General features: G+C 41.2%; 1 protein-coding gene across 1 annotated transcript in view; it reads left to right on the top strand.

The window, feature by feature from the left end:
* MLXIPL (MLX interacting protein like) overlaps positions 1-16,518 on the top strand; it is a 68,200-nt gene that overhangs the window by 24,354 nt on the left and 27,328 nt on the right. The window contains exons 2-7 of the mRNA XM_070946461.1: positions 315-421; positions 2,538-2,620; positions 3,854-3,943; positions 7,069-7,113; positions 7,224-7,425; positions 11,675-11,755. Coding sequence (XP_070802562.1) covers positions 315-421; positions 2,538-2,620; positions 3,854-3,943; positions 7,069-7,113; positions 7,224-7,425; positions 11,675-11,755 — 608 coding nt within the window. The remainder of the gene's footprint in view (positions 1-314; positions 422-2,537; positions 2,621-3,853; positions 3,944-7,068; positions 7,114-7,223; positions 7,426-11,674; positions 11,756-16,518) is intronic.

The following is a 16,518-nucleotide window of genomic DNA, read 5'->3' as shown; positions in this document are numbered from 1 at the left end:
CACACATGAGGAGGTGGCAGCATTGAAGCTTCCGGCCTAATATGGCTTCCAAGGCTGACACCATCAACAGGACATGAAAACAACCACATTTAAACAAGGAATACTGCCTCTGTTCATGACTGCTCAATTTAGTTCTTCTAGCAAATGATTACTGATAAATATAACTATAGTTCCATCAACCCTGGCTTGTTAAAATGATATTGGATCACTTCAAAGACTTACAAACTTGGTTAAGAAACGGAACTGGGGTCCATCTGTTCCCCATTTGTATTCCCCCCCTCTTTAAATCCATGTCTTCTTGCTTGACATTTCAGTGGGAAGCTGGTATCCCCCAAGTGGAAGAATTTCAAAGGATTACAATTACTTTGTCGGGACAAGATCCGCCTCAACAATGCCATTTGGAGAGCTTGGTACATCCAGTGTGAGTTTGGGGACTAGGGAGGGAGATGGGGAGAGGGTTGGAGCAGTGGTGGGATCCTCCCAGTTTAACAACCGGTTCGGTAATCGTGCAATTTGCACGTGCTTTGAGCGCACCTGCGTCTAATGTGCGCTGTGCGCGCGTGCACAGTTTGAAGAAATCTTTACTTCCTGGTTTCTTCGGAGGAGCAACACAGCTGATTCGTGTGGCACTCCGCTCTACCACGCAAATCAGCTGAGAAGATAAAGGTAGGAAAATAGCACGGATGGGCAGGTGGGCCGATCTGATCATCAGGGAGAACCGGTTCGCTCCCAGCTGATTGTCAGAGCTACTGGTTCACCTGAACCAGTTCAAACTGGTCAAATCCCACCCCTGGGTTGGAAGCAGTAGTGGGATTCAAATTTTTTTACTACTGATTCTGTGGGTGTGGCTTGGTATGGCTTGGTGGGCGTGGCAGGGGAAGGATACTATAAAATCTCCATTCCCTCCCCACTCCAGGGGAAGGTTACTGCAAAATCCCCATTCCCTCCCATTCAGCTGGGACTCGAAAGGCAGAGAATAGACAGGGGCAGGGCCAGTCAGAGGTGGTATTTACCAGTTTCCTGAACTACTCAAAATTTCTGCTACCAGTTCTCCAGAACTGGTCAGAACCTGCTGAAACCCACCTCTGGTTGGAGGGGGCAGATGGTTGGGAATTCAACTCAGCTTCAGTAGATAGGAGCCAAAGCTTGCTCTCCAGGAATGGGCTTCAGTGTTTGCATTGCCCACATCTGAAAAACATTTTAGATCCAAGCACCAGTACATTTAGATTTGGGGTGTGTGTGTTCCAATATGGATTTTGATTTTATTAAAAATCTGAAAAGCAATTTTTCAATCCTAAAGAAGGAACTTGGGTCTTTGCAGAAGTAAATGAATAAGTCTAGGCATATTTAGACATATCCATCAAGATATTAGAATTTAGAGTAAGCAACATGATATAAAACAAAATTGTAAAAAGTGAGAAAATACCAGAAAGACAAATGGTAGAGAAGAGATAAAAGAAAAAAAAAATCTAGATTAGATGTTCTGTGGGCGTGGCTTGGCAGGGGAAGGATATCGCAAAATTTCCATTCCTACCCTACTCCAGGGAAAGGATATTGCAAAATCTCCATTCCTACCCCACTCCAGGGAAAGGATATTGCAAAATCTCCATTCCTACCCTACTCCAGGGAAAGGATATTGCAAAATCTCCATTCCCACCCTACTCTGGGACCAGCCAGAGGTGGTGTTTGCTGGTTCTCCGAACTGCTCAAAATTTCTGCTACCAGTTCTTCAGAACCTGTCAGAACCTGCTTGATTTCACCCCTGTCTCAGATCCCCCTTCCCTTCCCTTCCCTTACCTTCACTACCCTACCCTACCCTACAGCTTGCTATGGCCCTGCAAATTGCTGACAATAGAAGTTTTCCTCATCCAAATGATACAACCACACCACTATTAGTCTATTTCACAGCATCATGTCTAGCCTCAAACATCTTTTTCTTATATAAACAAAACACTTAGATTAGGGAATTCTCTTTGTCACCATCTAGCTGGGAATAGGAACCAGGGATGTCAACTGAAAAAGAAACAACCATTCTACTTCACTGTTTCTGTATCCCCCCACCGCATTTACCATTTGCTATTCATGTAGCTAATGACTGTTAGCCTAAAAGAAGCTCAGCTACATGAATAGCAAATGGAAAATGGGGGGGGGGAATACAGAAACAGTGAAGTAGAATGGTTTTGTGGGGTTTTTTTTCATAATTTGGTACCCAGCAGATGTTTTAGGCTGCAAGTCCAAAAAGTCTCAGCCAGCATGACCAAGGATAATGGGTGTGGTAATCCAAACTGCACTGTTAGGGGAAAAAAATGAGTGGGAACATTTCTACATGTCCTTCTGCTTGATTACAAAGGCTTGAGCAACAGCTCTGTCTTTTCTGCTTTAGTATATTTTTGAAGGGGAGACGAAAGAGAGGGTGGGGACAGAGCAAATGACATGGTCATCTCATAAAGCAGATACTGAGAAGTAGCAGGAATACCTGTGTCACCTCAGCTTGCCTGAGACAATGGAATATTTACCGTAATGGATTCTTTACACAGATGTGGAACGCAGGAAGGCCTCTGTTTGTGGATTTGTTACTCCTCTGGATGGGTCTGAAGCCGATGAACATCGAAAGCCAGAAGTAAGTGGTGCAGCACTTTCTCCATATCATATGTGTGTGTGTCTGTGTGTCTCTGTGTGTGTGTCCATGTGTGTATAGATGCTGAGAGTACAGTTTTGTCAAGCATGATAGATTAGATCCACATGTGAAGGTCCAATGAAACTGATTTATTGCTACTTATGCCTATGCACAGGTAAATTCTCAACTAATGGTTAGCACCTGCTAGGAATCAGATCAGGGTTTAACAGAATTCAAGGGGGGGGGGCCTGGACTATTTGTGGCTATGTAGAGATTCTAGGCTACTTCCTCTTTTAACTCTGCTCCCAGGTTTTACCACTCCTTCACCTACAGGTTTGATACGATGGGTGTTAGGAAAAGTCAACAAGGTTCACACAACGTATTTGACTGTGTCACTTAGATCACGTGGCTTTGTCTATGAAGGTTCTCAGTCATCAAGGTCATGGTTGTCCCAAAAGGTAGGGTTGTTTTTTTTCAAACAGCAACTGGACTTTCTTGATTTTTGTTGAAGAAGTTTTACTTCTCATCCAAGAAGCGTCTTGTCTTAAAAAAAAAAAATCAAGAAAGTTCAGTTGTCGTTTGAAAAAAAACCCACCTTTTGAGATCGCTGCAGTTTTCATGCAACACGCAATCTGATTGCTGAATCAAACATGCAAATTTTTTGGATTGCAAAATACACTCTATATAAATCAAGCAGCAGAGTTCATATAACATATATAAATCACAAATGACCAAAGTTAAAAGTAACCCAGTGTTGGGAGTCCTTAGAACCACTCAGAGTTGCTGCGGATTGAGTGTCAAAATATTTAATAAATTATTGACATTATTAATTTATCAGACACTGAAAACAAGAACATCTTGTGAACTGCATCAGTCTTTCCTTATGATTGTCTTTTCCTTCCCTCTTCCTTTTATTGTGCTATGTCATGAAATGGTTATTTCTGTTCTTTGACTGTTGTATGGTCCCAGATACCATTTAAAAGCCATGATTTATAGTTTAGTGTGATCTTATCCATTTTAATCTACTCAGCAAGTTAGTATTAGTATTGTGCTGGAGACCAATCCATTTAAATATCTTTCCCTTCAGTTACATTGATAATACATCTTAATATTAACATGGTTTTATCATCCCAAAAGCCAGGCAGAACTTGGAAAATTACAATTTAAAAAATGAGAAATTTATTATTATTTTTCTTTTAATTTATTCTTCTTCTGGCTTGTTGTCTTCCTTCTCAGGCAGTTGTGCTGGAGGGAAACTACTGGAAGCGACGAATTGAAGTGGTAATGAAAGAGTATCACAAATGGCGGACCTACTATAAGAAAAGAGTAAGGATTTGTGTCCCTTTCTCCCAACAATGTTATCAAGCTGATCTGAAAGTGGGTGGATAGAAAAAGATAGACTTCATATCTGTCCTCAGATACTTCCTGATGTCATCTGATTGCATCTGCCATTCACTATTTGTTGATGACAGGTTGACAAAAGAGGACTAAAAGTAATTGAGAGAGTCAAAAGTCAACTCTAAATCATGAGTTGGGTAGTAGCTCCACCTAGGGGCTCAATTGGTCTTTGATTAGGACCAACATACATACCTTCCCAAGATTCACAAGATATCAAAACGTTTGGCTCTGGAATTTCTGCTTCAGCAAAGCTGTTCTTATTATTATGTTATTATCTATATACCGTACTACCAAAAGTCTTCTGTTTGTAACCTTCAGTTGGATGAAATGGTGCATCACAGGACAACAATATCAAGACAAGCATATTCAGATCTAAGTTGATTGGCGCTTTCTCCTTTAGGCTTTTTTTTTTTTTTTTGCCTAGGGGTTGGTGGTGATGACAGTGATGGTGATAATGACCTTTTGGGTACTGATGATGGCATTTCATTAGCAATGGCACTAAAAGCCTATATGTTAGAAAAAATAACAAATCTATGGATTCTGAAAATGCATAAAGAATGACACCTCTTTAATTTATTGCTTTGGATAACATAACATCATAAAATAATCCTTTCTCTTACTTACTGTTTTCTTACTACTTATGACAAACTACTATTACTTTAAATGCATCCTAATTACATTGGAAATACACTCATAGAATAGAATAGAATAGAATAGAATAGAATAGAATAGAATAGAATAGAATAGAATAGAACAGAACAGAACAGAACAGAACAGAACAGAACAGAACAGAATAGAATAGAATAACAGAGTTGGAAGGGACCTTGGAGATCTTCTAGTCCAACCCCCTGCCCAGGCAGGAAACCCTACACCACTTCAGACAAATGGTTATCCAACATCTTCTTAAAAATTTCCAGTGTTGGAGCATTCACAACTTCTGGAGGCAAGTTGTTCCACTGATTAATTGTTCTAACTGTTAGGAAATTTCTCCTTAGTTCTAAGTTGCTTCTCTCCTTGATTAGTTTCCACCCATTGCTTCTTGTACTACCCTCAGGTGCTTTGGAGAATAGTTTGACTCCCTCTTCTTTGTGGCAATCCCTGAGATGTTGGAACACTGCTATCATGTCTCCCCTAGTCCTTCTTTTCATTAAACTAGACATACCCAGTTCCTGCAACCGTTCTTGATATGTTTTAGCCTCCAGTCCCCTCTTGAAGCGTAGCTCTGGTGAGCCATGATTTCAAGGAAATACAAGCTTTAATCAATGAATGTTTTAGCTTCTTAAAATATTTTATATTTTATTTGATTTTTCCCTTAATCTACCTTGAACCAATAACTGAAAAAACCCACCACCTAGTAGTTTGTCAATGTGTTATGGCTGTGCAGTGCATTTGTACGGACCAAATTGCTCCTTGATGTTAACACCATATTTCCATACTTCTGACAAGATGGTTAGAAAATAGTCAGATGAACTCATCTGATACCTTAGTTCTTTGTTGGCATGATTTAGAAGTGATAATACAGGCAGGGACAGAATCACACAGTTTTTCCTTCTTCACAGAAGAGCAAGATTTTTTTTCTGTAGAGATCCCAAAATACAGGTAGCCCTTGACTTATAATAGTTCATTTAGTTCAACATTACAACGGCACTGGAAAAAATTACTTATGACCATTTTTCACACTTGTAACCAAGGGGTGAAATGCTCCTGATTAGCGATGGCGGGTGGTGGTTCGGAGAACCGGTAGCAAAAATCTCTGCCCCCCCCCCCCCATTGCCCAGCTGAGCCACACAATCATCAGAGGCTTTTTTTTTATTTTTAAAAGCATTTTTTCTACAACCTCTTTGGCTGAAAAAATTATTTTTAAAAGTAAAAAAAAAAAAGCCTCTGATGATCGCGTGGCTCAGCTGGGATCATCAGAGGCTTTTAAAAGCATTTTTTCTACAACCTCTTTGGCCAAAGAGGTTATAGAAAAAATGTTTTCAAAAGGAAAAAAAGCCTCTGTTGATCAGGCAAGTCAGCTGGGATCATCAAAGGCTTTAAAAGCATTTTTTTACAACCTCTTCAGCCAAAGAGGTTGTAGAAAAAATGGTTTTAAAAGTAAAAAAACAAAAAGGTTGGCCACGCCCACTCAGTCATATTAACCCACCAACCAAGCCACGCCCACAGAACCGGTAGTAACAAATTTTATATTTCACCACTGCTTGCAACCTTTGCAGCATCCCCATGGTCACGTGATCAAAATTCAGATGCTTCACAACCGACTCATATTTATGACAGTAGTATCATAAAGCAAAGCAAAGTCCATGGGGAAGCCAGATTCATTTAACAACCGTGTCCCTAACTTAACAACCGCAGTGATTCACTTAACAACTGTAGCAAGAAGGATTGTAAAATGGGGCAAAAGCAGAGGTGGGTTTCACATTATGTTACTACCAGTTCGCCACCTGTGCGCACGCTTGCTTTGTGCGCGCACGCGCCCAGTTCACGCATGTGTCTGCCTTCCCTGCATGCGCCCGGTCTTCCGCACATGTGCTTTGCTTGTGTGCGCACCTTCCGCATGTGCGCCTGGCCTCAAAAACGTGCCTAAATAGGATGGCATAGAGCCGGGTGGGTGGGTGGGCCAACCTGAAATTTCTGCTACCAGTTCGTGCGAACCGGTCTGAACTGGCTGAATACCACCTCTGGGCAAAAGTCACTTAACAAATGTCTCACTTAGCAAGAGAAATTTTGGACTCAGTTGTGGTCGTAAGTCAAGGACTACCTGTATAATGCAAAAAGGAGTTGCCTATTCAACACAGGAGTGGTGAAATTTTTGCACATCCTTGTATCTTAAGGATATCAGAGATTACAGTACATTTCTCTTACAGTATTAGGTACCACTAGAGCCCCCTACCTTATTTAAGAGCATTGTCCTTATTAGCCTGATTCAACTACCTGTCACTTTCATTCCCACTGAAACAAGGGTGACTTTTCATTATCTTTTAACAGCTCCAGGCAGAACAAATGTCATTTCTCAATTGAAATCCAAGTCTAATATAGCATTTCTCTTATAGCTCCACAGGTTTAGCCGGGAAGGGGAAGTTCCCAGCCCAAAACCGGTGAGTGAAGAGAATCTGGTTTAATCCATTTGGAGCTGCACATAAGCTCTTCACTGTAAAAGGGATCCTGATGAGATCCCAGCTGGAATATTCATTTCTCTCCTATGCAGGAAGATGTACCTTGGCAATCGACAGAGAATTGGTGTAACCAGCTCTTCTCCAATGTGGTGCCAATGCTGCTGCGGGATAAGGAGGAGGAGGAGGAGGAGGGGAGGCAGCTTTTTGATATGGACAGCTTCCTCTCAGACATCTCAGATACCCTGTTCACTATGACTCAGGGCAACTGTCCCCCTCAATCATCATCAGAGGAAGGTAATTCTGATGTCTATCACTGCTGGCTTTGGGACAGACTGAAGATGTTTTCCTACTATTTATTTATTTATTTTTATTTAGGGAACTTACATTGCCGCCTATTTGCACATGGCAACTCAAGGCGGCTTACAGGATATAAAACCTCATATAAAAAGAATAAAACTAATATTAGAAAAGTCATATAATAAATTGATAAAATAATATAATAACGCCCCCATCCTCTGCCCCGGCGACAGCACCTCACACGAGCCATTTAAATGGGCTCCATCCAGAGGTGGGTTTCAGCAGGTTCTGACCAGTTCTGGAGAACCAGTAGCGGAAATGTTGAGTAGTTTCGAGAACCGGTAGTAAAAATTCTGACTGGCCCCACCTCCATCTATTCTCTGCCTCCCAGGTCCCAGCTGATTGGGAGGAAATGGGGATTTTGCAGTAACCTTCCCCTGGATTGGGGAGCGAATGGAGATTTTACAGTATCCTTCCCCTAGATTGGGGTGGGAATGGAGATTTTACAGTATCCTTCCCCTGCCACATCCATCAAGCCATGCCACACCCACCAAGCCATACCCACAGAACCAATAGTAACAAATTTTGAAACCCACCACTGGCTCCATCCTGCTATGCGTTCCCCAGGCCCGCTGGCAGAACCAGATCTTCAGTGCCTTCTGGAAGAGTGCTAGAGTGGGGGCCATTCTAATCTCTGGGGGGATGATGTTCCAGATAGAGGGGGCCACCACGGAAAAGGCCCTTCTTCTGGGTTCCACCAGGTGTGTCTCCCTAGGGGATGGAACCCACAACATTCCCTGCCTCCCTCAGATAACCCGGTGCCAAGCCATGAAGGGCTTTAAAGGTGACAACCAGCACCTTAAATTGCACCCGGAAGCAAACTGACAGCCAATGCAGCTCCCTCAGGAGAGGTGATTCATGTGCACAAAACCATGTGGTCCGCTGTATTTTGCACCAATTGGAGCTTCCGGATGCTCTTCAAGGGCAGCCCCATGTAGAGCACTCTACTAGAGCAGAGCAGTGGTCCCTCTAATTTTGCATTCAGTTTTGTGGTGAGCCAGGAACTTTTAGGGAGTTCACAACTGGTGAGATGATATCTCGTGAGAACTTGATCAGACCAAACACTCCATTAGTTCATTACAAAATCCTGGTTTCCCCCCCAAAAAAACAACTAAAAGTTGTTGGAAGCTCACCTTTAAGGTACTGTATGAGTATCACAGTACTCTCCCAATAATTGGTACCAAGAAATGCATTGACAGGAATCTGTAGGTAATAATAAAGATACCCTAATAGTAACTTTTGATAGCTTTATCTTCCACGACAAGTTCTCATGGCTTTTAAAGACTTTAATGTTTTTGGTTATCATCACAATAGAAATTCATAGTATAGCTTTGTGAAATACTTCTTTTTTTTCCATCCTGAATTTTCCACCATTCGTCTCTATCTTTTGACTCTTGAGTAGTTGTCCCTGCCACATGCATACTTTTAATTTACTCGACCACATTCCGCTTACACTTTTCCCCCTTAACACATTCTCACACATTGTACTTTTTCTTCATAGGAAGTTACCGACCTGCACACATTTGAGTTGCTTTCTTCTGTATTGTTTATAATTCTGCCACTTTTTAAAGAAGTTGTGACCAAAACTGTGCAGTATTCCATAGGTAGTCCTACTACCGATTTTAATAAAGCATTGTTAGTTTTATTTTCAATCTCTTTCTGAAACATCTACAACATGAAATTAACTTTTTCATAGCTGTCACATGCGGTTGATGTTTTCCTTGATTTACTATCACTACTCCAAAATAGCAATAGGAATAGCACTTAAATTTATATACCACTTCATGGTGCTTTACAGCACTCTCTAAGTGGTTTACAGAGTCAGCTTATTGCCCCCAATAATCTAGTTCCTCATTTTACTGATCTTGGAAGGATGGAAGGTTGAGTCAATCTTGAGCCAGTGAGAGTCGAACTCCTGGCAGTGGGCTGAGTCAGCCTGCAATACTGCACTCTAACCACTGTGCCATCAATGCTCTTGGCCATTTTTCTTGAAAGAATATACTATGTATCTGTGGCATTGAGTGCCAGAGGATAAGTTAAGATAAAAAACTATGTGTTCCAGTTTATGAGAGCTAGCTTTTAATCATATAACATTAAAAAATAATAAAGTAAGCATTTTTCTAAATTATGCTTCCAGAAGCATAATTTCTTTTTATTGTTTTAATAATAATGTTTAATGACATGCTTAATCTCATAAATCCTTGGGTTTCCAATGAGCCACAGTATCAAATAATTAGTCATAGGGACAGTCATAGTCATAATCTATAAACTCTTAAAGGGATTAATTCAGATGATACCAGCTATTACATTGTTAAGCAATCCAGTTGCTAAGTGAAGCATCATATGACTGCGACGGGTTTACCACCTTACTTCTGTTGTGGTTATTAAGAGAATCATTGCAGCTTGTTAAGCAAAACATTGGGTGATCACAATCTGTGGTCTTACTGCTGTTCTCCATTAACTGCTTGTCAGAAGCCTATTGTTAAGCATGCAAATGTTGATCATTTGACTGCAGGGAAGCTGTAATTGTCGTATATGTGAGGTCCAGTAATAAAGTTCCTTTTTCAACATTGTTGTAAGTTCAAACAGTTGCTAAACAAGACGGTAAGCAAGGGCTACCTATATGTTAGAGCTAGCAGCTGCAGAAACTTAGGTTCAGACACATTAATGACATATAATGATTAAGGCAGGGATCTGCAACCTTAAACACTCAAAGAGCCATTTGGACCCGTTTCCCACAGAAAAGAAAACACCAGAAGCCACAAAACCCTTCCCATGCCTGACTATTTCCTGAGCGGCCACAAAACTAGCATATGTAGTTGAATTAAATGTTATCTTTTCTTCTGAAACTTTTCTTTTCTTGGATTTATCCATGGTTGGCCTACCGGGGGCTGAAAATCACATGCCGGCGGATGTCGCACATTGGCGGTTGTGACACATATTTTGAGTGACAGGGAGCCACAGCAGAGGGGTGAAAGAGCCACATGCGGCTCCAGAGCCGCAGGTTGCTGACCCCTGGACTAAGATGAAGGACAGCAGATCAAATATACAAGGCTTGCAAACACAGCATCCCTCAATAGAAGCAATAATTCTGATTTTCTGAAATCTGGTAGACAGATGGGTTTTCATTTTGCAAGGCACAGTTTGTCTAGATTACTGTGTCCTTTTCTAAACAGGTAATTAGAGAACAGTATTTCTCAATCTTAGCAAATTTAAGATACAGGGACTTCAGCTTCCAGAATTCTCCAGGCAGCATGGGACAGAGAACTCATTGATCCAATGGCCTAAAGTTCCCTGCCCAGGTCAGCTAGTCTGGTCCAAAGGCCCTTGAACAGACTCCGGACTTCAAAATCTCTCTTTCCTTTCCTTCTTCTCTTTACACGTGACTAAGGAGCAAGAGTCACACTTGTATGAGCCACATAAATATCCGCTTCTGCTGCTCTTTACCTTTCACTTTTGAAAGCTAAATGTCTGATGTGGGAGGAACAGGTGGCAACAAGCAAAAGCCTGGCTGTGTGCAGATACAACTATTGAAAGGGTATATAGATTGGTACCTCAACACTAGAAGCATAGGCATTTCTGGTTTGTCCCACTCATGATCATCCGGGAAGAGACATAAGTAGATCTGACACAGCAAGGCAGTTCTTAAGTTGGGCTGTAATTAGAACCTCCATTGTTAGGGGCAGTGTTTGGTTAGGCAAGCAGAACAGCTATAGAGGTATAACTCTTCATCTTGAGAAATGTAAAGGTAAAGCTTCCCCTCGCACATGTGTGCTAGTCGTTCCCGACTCTAGGAGGCGGTGCTCATCTCTGTTTCAAAGCCGAAGAGCCAGTGCTGTCCGGAGACGTATCCGTGGTCATGTGGCCGGCATGACTAAACGCCAAAGGCGCACAGAAGGCTGTTACCTTCCCACCAAAAGTGGTCCCTATTTTTCTTCTTGCATTTTTTTACGTGCTTTCGAACAGCTAGGTTGGCAGAAGTTGGGACAAGTAATGGGAGCGCACCCCATTACGTAGCACTAGGGATTTGAACTGCTGAACTGCTGACCTTTTAATCGACAAGCTCAGCATCTTAGCCACTGAGCCACTGCATCCCTTTTTAGAGAAATGTAGCTGGCTGCATTAAACTCATAAAACTGCATGAGTTCTATGGTAAATCTTTGCTTCCCTTTCCTCTCTCTTACAGCTTACGTTGGCAACGCTGACATGATCCAACCAGACCTAGCCCCGCTACAGCCAAATCTTGATGATTTCATGGAGATATCTGGTAGGAACCAGCCTATTCTGGGGGAAGCGGAAGAGATCATGGGAGAGATCTAGAATGGGAGCCATTGGATGGTTACGCTCTGTGAGGTGCATTCAAGGTTTCAGCAGAGGCTTCCATTCTAGGGCCCTTTAGTTCTATTAATGTGTCACATTTTCTCAATTTGCTGGAAATGGGGGAAAGGAGGAGGAGGAGGAGGAGGAGGAGGAGGAGGAGGAGGAGGAGGAGGAGGAGGAGGAGGAGAGTCTTCAACTCCAATCCTGCTCTTGATGCCGAAATCCAATTTAAAGCATCCCTGACAGATGGCTCTCCAGCCTCCACTTTTAACAGTTCCCCAAATATAACTTGTGTTACATGAATGTGGAACCACGCCAGGGGCTACTCAGAGAGGAAGGAAAAGTTTCTACTCAAGAAAGAGGAAATTTCTGAGGAGGGGGTGCTTGGGGGCTGCAGAGCAGGAAGCAGCCGAAGAACAAATGAAGGACTGAAAAAGAAAAATGTGGGCTGGAGGAAGGTCACTTCACCCCTTCTACCGATGTGCTTCTGAATTTAGGAAACTCTTAGAACCAAGGAATGGAAAAACAACCCCTTAGCTCATGCTGGTTTTGTGCGAGTTACTTACCCATGAAACCCTTTCTCAAGCATCCTATTGCAGAAACTCATGACCAGTTTTGTACAACACGCCAACTAGGTTGAAATGGGGTCAGGTATTCTGGGGTTCAGAAAATTGTGGGAAAACCAGCTGCTATTTTAGCACCTTGTGTGAACCAAGCCATCATGTAATATTGGTTTTAATATGTTGTGTGTACTCAACCAGAGGTAAGGTGTCAGAAAGGTAGTCTTCTTCCTTGAGGTTGACAAACTCAAATTCAGATTTTCTCCAATCTGATAATCCCCCCCCCCAATCCACTACAATCCTGTAGTATAATTCCCAGCAAGCACATACTGGCTTAGAATCATTGAAACTGAACTCCCAATATACCTAGAAAGTACCTGGTTTGGGAGAAGAGATGGATCCTTCTTGGAGTGACTGAGAACTGTAAAGGTGATGGATTCCTTTGAATGATGATGCCAGTGAGGAGGTAAAAAGAGCCTTGGTAGTACAGTGGTCTAAAGCAGTGGTCCCCAACCCCCGGTCCGCGGACCGGTGCCGGGCCGTGGAGTACCTGGCACCGGGCCGCGCAGCCCCGGGGGACAGGAACGCTGCAGCGCAAAGGCTCCTGGGCCGTGCGCAATGGGCCTGCGCAAAGGCTCCTGGGCCGTGCGCAATGGGCCTGCGCAAAGGCTCCTGGGCCGTGCGCAATGGGCCTGCGCAAAGGCTCCTGGGCCGTGCGCAATGGGCCTGCGCAAAGGCTCCTGGGCCGTGCGCAATGGGCCTGCGCAAAGGCTCCTGGGCCGTGGCCCCACCCCTGCGCGCGCTCAGCGGGCCGCGGCGATAAAAAGGTTGGGGACCACTGGTCTAAAGCACCCTGTTATTAAGACCAGCTGCCTGCAATTGCTGCAGGTTCGAATCTCGCCAGGCTCAAGGTTGACTCAGCCTTCCATCCTTTCTAAGGTAAGTAAATTGAGGACCCAGTTGTGGGGGCAATAAGCTGACTTTGTATAAATATACAAAAGGATAAAGGCTATTGCTTAGCGCATTGTAAGCCGCCCTGAGTCTCCGGAGAAGGGCGGCATATAAATCAAATTTAAAAAAAAAAATTGTGGGTGCAATTGAAATCTCATTACAGATGTTGTCCTCAGTTTATTGTTTCAGTTTTAATGAACACAATCGTATGTGCATTTGAGTCAAAGCCCTAAGGAAAGGGCATCCTTCTTTCCTTGCTTTAAGATGACAGTCTGTACTGTCACCAACTTAGAAGAGTTGTTAAAAAAATTAACATTTAAATGTTAAACTTAACATTTAAATGTTAAACATTTAACATTTAACAAATTTAACATTTAAAAATTTATTTCTGTTGACTGTGTTTCTATCTGGGTGGCTTTCAGTGGAAAGGTGACAGCAAAAATAGCCATCAATATGACAACTCTTGAAATGAGTAAAATGATTCTGATCCACTGTTGTGGTCTTAGCTGTGTAGTCCAGGATATTTGAGACCCAGGTGCAGCTAATATTATTGTACATCTTTTGTTGACATCTTTTAATTAAGGAGTTAGAATCTACCAACATTTTTTGAATGTTACTGCTTTTAACGTCAGTCTTGATGTATAGGTTTTTTCTGGTGTGGAGATAAAGTGATGATGGGGACATCTATTCTGGCTGTGTTCCAAAAGTTAATTTAAAAATATACAAGGAAAGTCAGTAAATAAGGGCTTGATTTAGTTAAATTCAATCCTCAGGAGTAATAAAAAAAAATACAAAGGAAATAGATAATTCGATGAAGAGAGGCACTTCAGACATGCTCAGAGGCAGATTATCTCACAGCTGGAATTTTAGGGACTGTAGTTTTCAGTTAATCCTTGTTTCTTTTAGGAAGGACTAAAGCAGAGATCTCCAACCTTGGCAACTTTAAGCCTGGCAGACTTCAACACCCAGCTTTGCTGGCTGGGGAATTCTGGGAGTTGAAGTCCACCAGGCTTAAGGTTGCCAAAGTTGAAGACCCCTGGACTAAAGGACTGGTCTCTGAACTGCATTCTCTTCCAGGGGTTTGGGGGCCGCCATCTGCAAAATCCCCATCCTGTCTGGAAACTAAACTGTTGCAATATTTTCAGGATCAGACTCAATAAAGATAATAGAAGTTATAGGTTTAAATATAATTCTCTTTAATCATAATAGGCATTCTATATTCGCTGAATATTTAAGATAGAAGCAAGGAAAATGGGGAGGATGGCTCCTTTTATATACAAGGGGCGGAGCCAGGAATGGGAGTGGTAAAATATGAATACATTAAAGCTCAAGTAATAAGTTAACCCCTGATGTTCCATATATACATTATTTACACATTAGAGAATAAGGCATTTACATCTGACAAATCCCCCTCTAAATGCCGGTTCGTTATACAACACCAGTTACATTCAGATTCAGGACAATATAATACATATAATTTAGAAGTTAAATATTTGTGTTGTTTAGAAGGTAAGGGTTTTGTTAATATGTCAGCTAATTGTTCAGAAGTATCACAATGTATTGCTTTGATGAATCCGTCTTGAGATAGTTGTCTAACGTGCTTAAATTTTATATCAATATGCCTGGACCTTTGTCCAATTGCATCGGATCTAGAAATTTCAATGGCCGCTTTATTATCTTCATGCATAATAAATGGTAAAGTAGGTTTCTTCCAAACATCTGTGATCAAATCATTGAACCATACAAGGTTATTTGCAGCTTTAGACAAGCAAACATATTCTGCTTCTGTGGTAGAGGTGGCTACCAGTTCTTGTTTACCAGTATACCAGTAAACTGGACAATCGTTCAATAGAAAAACATAACCAGAGGTACTCTTTCTGCATGATGTATCACCAGCCCAATCTGCATCAGCATAACAAGTAATTTTTGGTTCTTTGTCATTATTGGGTTCCAATATTAAACAAAAATCTAATGTACTTTTCAGATATCTTAAAATTCTTTTGACAGCTTCCCAATGATACAAGGTTGGTTTGCTAACATATCTTGACAATAAATTGAGAGGTAATGCAATATCTGGCCTAGTCCAATTAGATATATAAAGGAGTGAACCTATAACTGATCTGTAAAATGTGTTGTCTTTAAACTCAGGGGAAGATTCATCATTGTTTCTAAGAAAATCAGTTTGCATAGGTGTGTCACATGTTTTGGCATTATTTAAGTTACATTTGTTTAGGAGTTCAATGATTTTATCTTTTTGAGTAAGTTTGAATCCCCTTTTTGTTTTGTTAATTTGTACACCAAGGTATTTATTCACTCTACCTAGTGATTTCAATGAGAAGTGTTCGTTTAACTTATTTACAAAGATTTCCCTGCTCTCTTTATGCTTTCCAATATATAAAATATCATCCACATAAATTAATACAAATTCAATATGATCATTACTCTTTTTTACAAAGAAACAGTTATCAGCAGTGGTGGCGTTGAAATCCATGGTCTTTAGCACTTTTACCAAACAATCGTACCATCTTTTGCCAGATTGCTTCAATCCGTACAGACTCTTATTTAGTAACCAAATTTCGTTCTTATTAGTGTATTGACTGTGTGGTGCTCTTACATATATTTCCTTATCTAATTTTGCATGTAAGTATGCAGTCTGTATGTCATATTGAAACACGTCTAGATTGAGTGCAGATGCTACTACAAGAGCTGTTTTGACACTCTCTGTTCTCACTGTGGGTGAATATGTGTCAGTATAGTCTTCTGGATATTTTTGTGCATAACCTTGTGCAACTAGTCTGGCCTTGTATAAGGTATTACCTCCTTCTAAATTCTTAATTTTATAAATCCACCTGGTACCTATAATTGTTTTATCCTTAGGTGCGATCGCAGGTGTGAATACATTTAATCCTTGTAAACTTTTCATTTCTTTTTCCATAGCTAGTTCCCATTTTTCTCTTTCTTCACGGGGAAGTTTCAATACTTCCTCATATGTATTAGGTGTTATTTGTTCTCCATCCATATGCATAATATAATCTTTGTATTTATTTGGTATTTGGTTTCTATTATTTCTAATATTTCTTTCAGGTTTGCTATGGTTGTCATGCAAATATCTGGCTTCCTTTTTTGTTAATGTGTCTGTCTTTATTTTATGCTGACTATTTGTCCAAGTTTTGGTTTTGTTCTTACTTTTGTTAATATT

The sequence above is a fragment of the Pituophis catenifer genome, unplaced genomic scaffold, assembly GCF_029215685.1.
Source record: "Pituophis catenifer annectens isolate HBS135680 unplaced genomic scaffold, rPitCat1.0.hap2 SCAF_1, whole genome shotgun sequence".
NCBI lineage: Eukaryota > Metazoa > Chordata > Lepidosauria > Squamata > Colubridae > Pituophis > Pituophis catenifer.
The sequence above is the reverse complement of the archived record's forward strand: the minus strand, read 5'-3'. Positions and strand labels throughout refer to the sequence as shown.